We start from the raw sequence: 2,412 nt of genomic DNA, 5'->3' as shown, positions 1-2,412 counted from the left end.
CCGCCCCCGCGTCTGCGGAGCGGCCCTACAAATGTGCCGAGTGCGGCAAGGCCTTCAAGGGCTCCTCCGGGCTGCGCTACCACCTGCGGGACCACACGGGCGAGCGGCCCTACCAGTGCGGCGAGTGCGGCAAGGCCTTCAAGCGCTCCTCCCTGCTGGCTATCCACCAGCGCGTGCACACCGGCCTGCGGGCCTTCACCTGCGGCCAGTGTGGCCTCACCTTCAAATGGTCGTCCCACTACCAGTACCACCTGCGGCTGCACTCGGGCGAGCGGCCCTACGCCTGCGGGGAGTGTGGCAAGGCCTTCCGCAACACGTCGTGCCTGCGTCGCCACCGCCACGTGCACACTGGCGAGAGGCCCCACGCCTGCGGTGTCTGCGGCAAGAGCTTCGCGCAGACCTCCAACCTGCGGCAGCACCAGCGCGTGCACACGGGCGAGCGGCCCTTCCGCTGTCCGCTCTGCCCCAAGACCTTCACCCACTCCTCCAACCTGCTGCTGCACCAGCGCACGCACTCAGCCGAGCGCCCCTTCACCTGCCCCATCTGCGGTCGCGGCTTCGTTATGGCCGCCTACCTGCAGCGGCACCTGAGGACGCACGCCCCGGCCAACACGGCTCCCAGCACCACAGCCCCCGCCGCTGGCTCCCAGCCCCCTGCTCCACTGGCTGCCACCCGGGCCCCGCCAGCCACCCAAGATGTCCATGTCCTGCCCCACCTCCAGGCCACGCTCTCCCTCGAGGTGGCGGGGGGCACGGCCCAGGCCCCGAGCTTGGGGCCAGCAGCGCCCAACTCTCAGACGTTCCTCCTGGTGCAAACTGCCCAGGGCCTCCAGCTGATCCCTAGCAGCGTGCAACCCCCTACACCTCCGCCCCCTCCCGCACCTCCCAAGCTCATCCTGCTGCCCTCCTCCAGTACTGGGGCTGGGAGCGGCCGTGCAAGGCAGGGCCCGCGGGCAGTGGGGAAAGCGGGCCAGGGGGCGGGAGTGGTCTGGCTGCCAGGCCCTGGGGGTCTAGGGGTGCAGGGAGCGGCCAGCGCAGGGGCCAGCGGGGCAGCGCAGAGCCTCATCGTTCTGCAGAATGTAGGGGGTGGGGAGGCAGGGCCACAGGAAATGAGTGGGGTGCAGCTCCAGTCCCTCCGGCCAGCCCCAGAAGTAACCACGGTCCAGCTCCAGCCAGCACAGGAGGTGACCACGGTCCAGCTTCAGCCAGCACAGGAAGTAACCACGGTCCAGCTCCAGCCAGCACAGGAGGTAACCACGGTCCAGCTCCAGCCTGTGGCCGGCCAGCTCTCCAATTCCAGTGGGGGAGCTGTGGCTACTGAGGCGCCCAACCTGCTGGTTGTTCAGAGCGGGGCAGCTGAGGAGTTGCTCACGGGTCCCGGCCCCGGGGAGGCGGGGGATGGTGAGGCCAGCACCGGTGTGGTCCAGGATGTCCTCTTTGAGACACTCCAGACGGACGAGGGCTTGCAGAGCGTGCTGGTGCTGAGCGGGGCCGATGGCGAGCAAACCCGGCTCTGCCTACAGGAGGTAGAAACCCTTTCCCCTGGGCTGACCGAGCCGCCTGCCACCGGCGCACCCGGACAGAAACTCCTCATCATCCGCAGCGCCCCAGCCACTGAGCTGCTGGACAGCAGCAACACTGGAGGAGGCGCCGCCACGCTGCAGCTCCTGGCCCCACCGCCCTCAGGCCCAGCCTCGGGCCCCGCGGGGCTCCCCGCGGCTCCAGCCTCCCAGATGGTACAAGTGGTCCCCGCAGGAGCTGGGCCTGGTGTTATGACCCCGCAGGGCCTGCCCTCCATCCAGATTGTCCAGACTCTACCCGCAGTCCAGCTGGTGCACACGTTTTGAGAAGAGCCAGTGATTCCCTTCCCGCCCCACACAGAGACCCCGACTCACTGCCAGCCGGGGCGCGGCGGGGTGCTGCAGGCTGGGCTTGCCTAATAAAGACCCGCGTCTCCCCGCCTGTGTTCTGTTTTCCTGAGGGGAGGGAAGGGGGCAAAGTCATGGTCCTGGCCCCCGCCTGGGCGCGTGGAGTCAACGCTTGCGTCCTGGGGCCAGCCACTACGTGGGGCTCAGTTCCCCTGTCCTGAAACCAAAACACGTAGGGGTCATTATAGTGGGGAGGTGGTGGCATCTGACTCCAGGGAGTGCCACTTGTTCACTGTAGGTCGCCCTGCTGCCCCCCTCGTCTGAGAAATAGGGGGATCCTTAGGCGGGAGGGCCCTGCGAGCCCGGGCGCCCCGTGGGTGGAATGGGGTCCCTGGGGATGGGGGGGTCGGGCGCCGCTGGGCTGGGGGATGCTGAGCGCGGCACCCATGAGAATCCACCCGCGGGCATCGCTGCCCCGCGCTCAGGTTGCTCAGCAACGAGGGAACGTGGGGCGGGAGCTCGCGCTGGTCCTCAGCTCGCCGCC

The 2,412-nt window shown here is 68.9% G+C and overlaps 1 protein-coding gene across 1 annotated transcript in view; it reads left to right on the top strand.

Moving 5' to 3' along the window:
- The window catches only part of ZNF628 (zinc finger protein 628), a 3,454-nt gene extending 1,492 nt beyond the window's left edge, over positions 1-1,962 (top strand). Inside the window, exon 2 of the mRNA XM_011932583.1 lies at positions 5-1,962. Within this exon, the coding sequence (XP_011787973.1) occupies positions 5-1,847 (1,843 nt within the window). The 3' untranslated portion in view covers positions 1,848-1,962. The remainder of the gene's footprint in view (positions 1-4) is intronic.
- Positions 1,963-2,412: the final 450 nt, after the last annotated feature.

This window comes from Colobus angolensis, unplaced genomic scaffold (assembly GCF_000951035.1).
Source record: "Colobus angolensis palliatus isolate OR3802 unplaced genomic scaffold, Cang.pa_1.0 Scaffold96, whole genome shotgun sequence".
Lineage (NCBI taxonomy): Eukaryota > Metazoa > Chordata > Mammalia > Primates > Cercopithecidae > Colobus > Colobus angolensis.
Note: the sequence above shows the minus strand (reverse complement) of the source record. Positions and strands in the feature narration are given on the sequence as shown.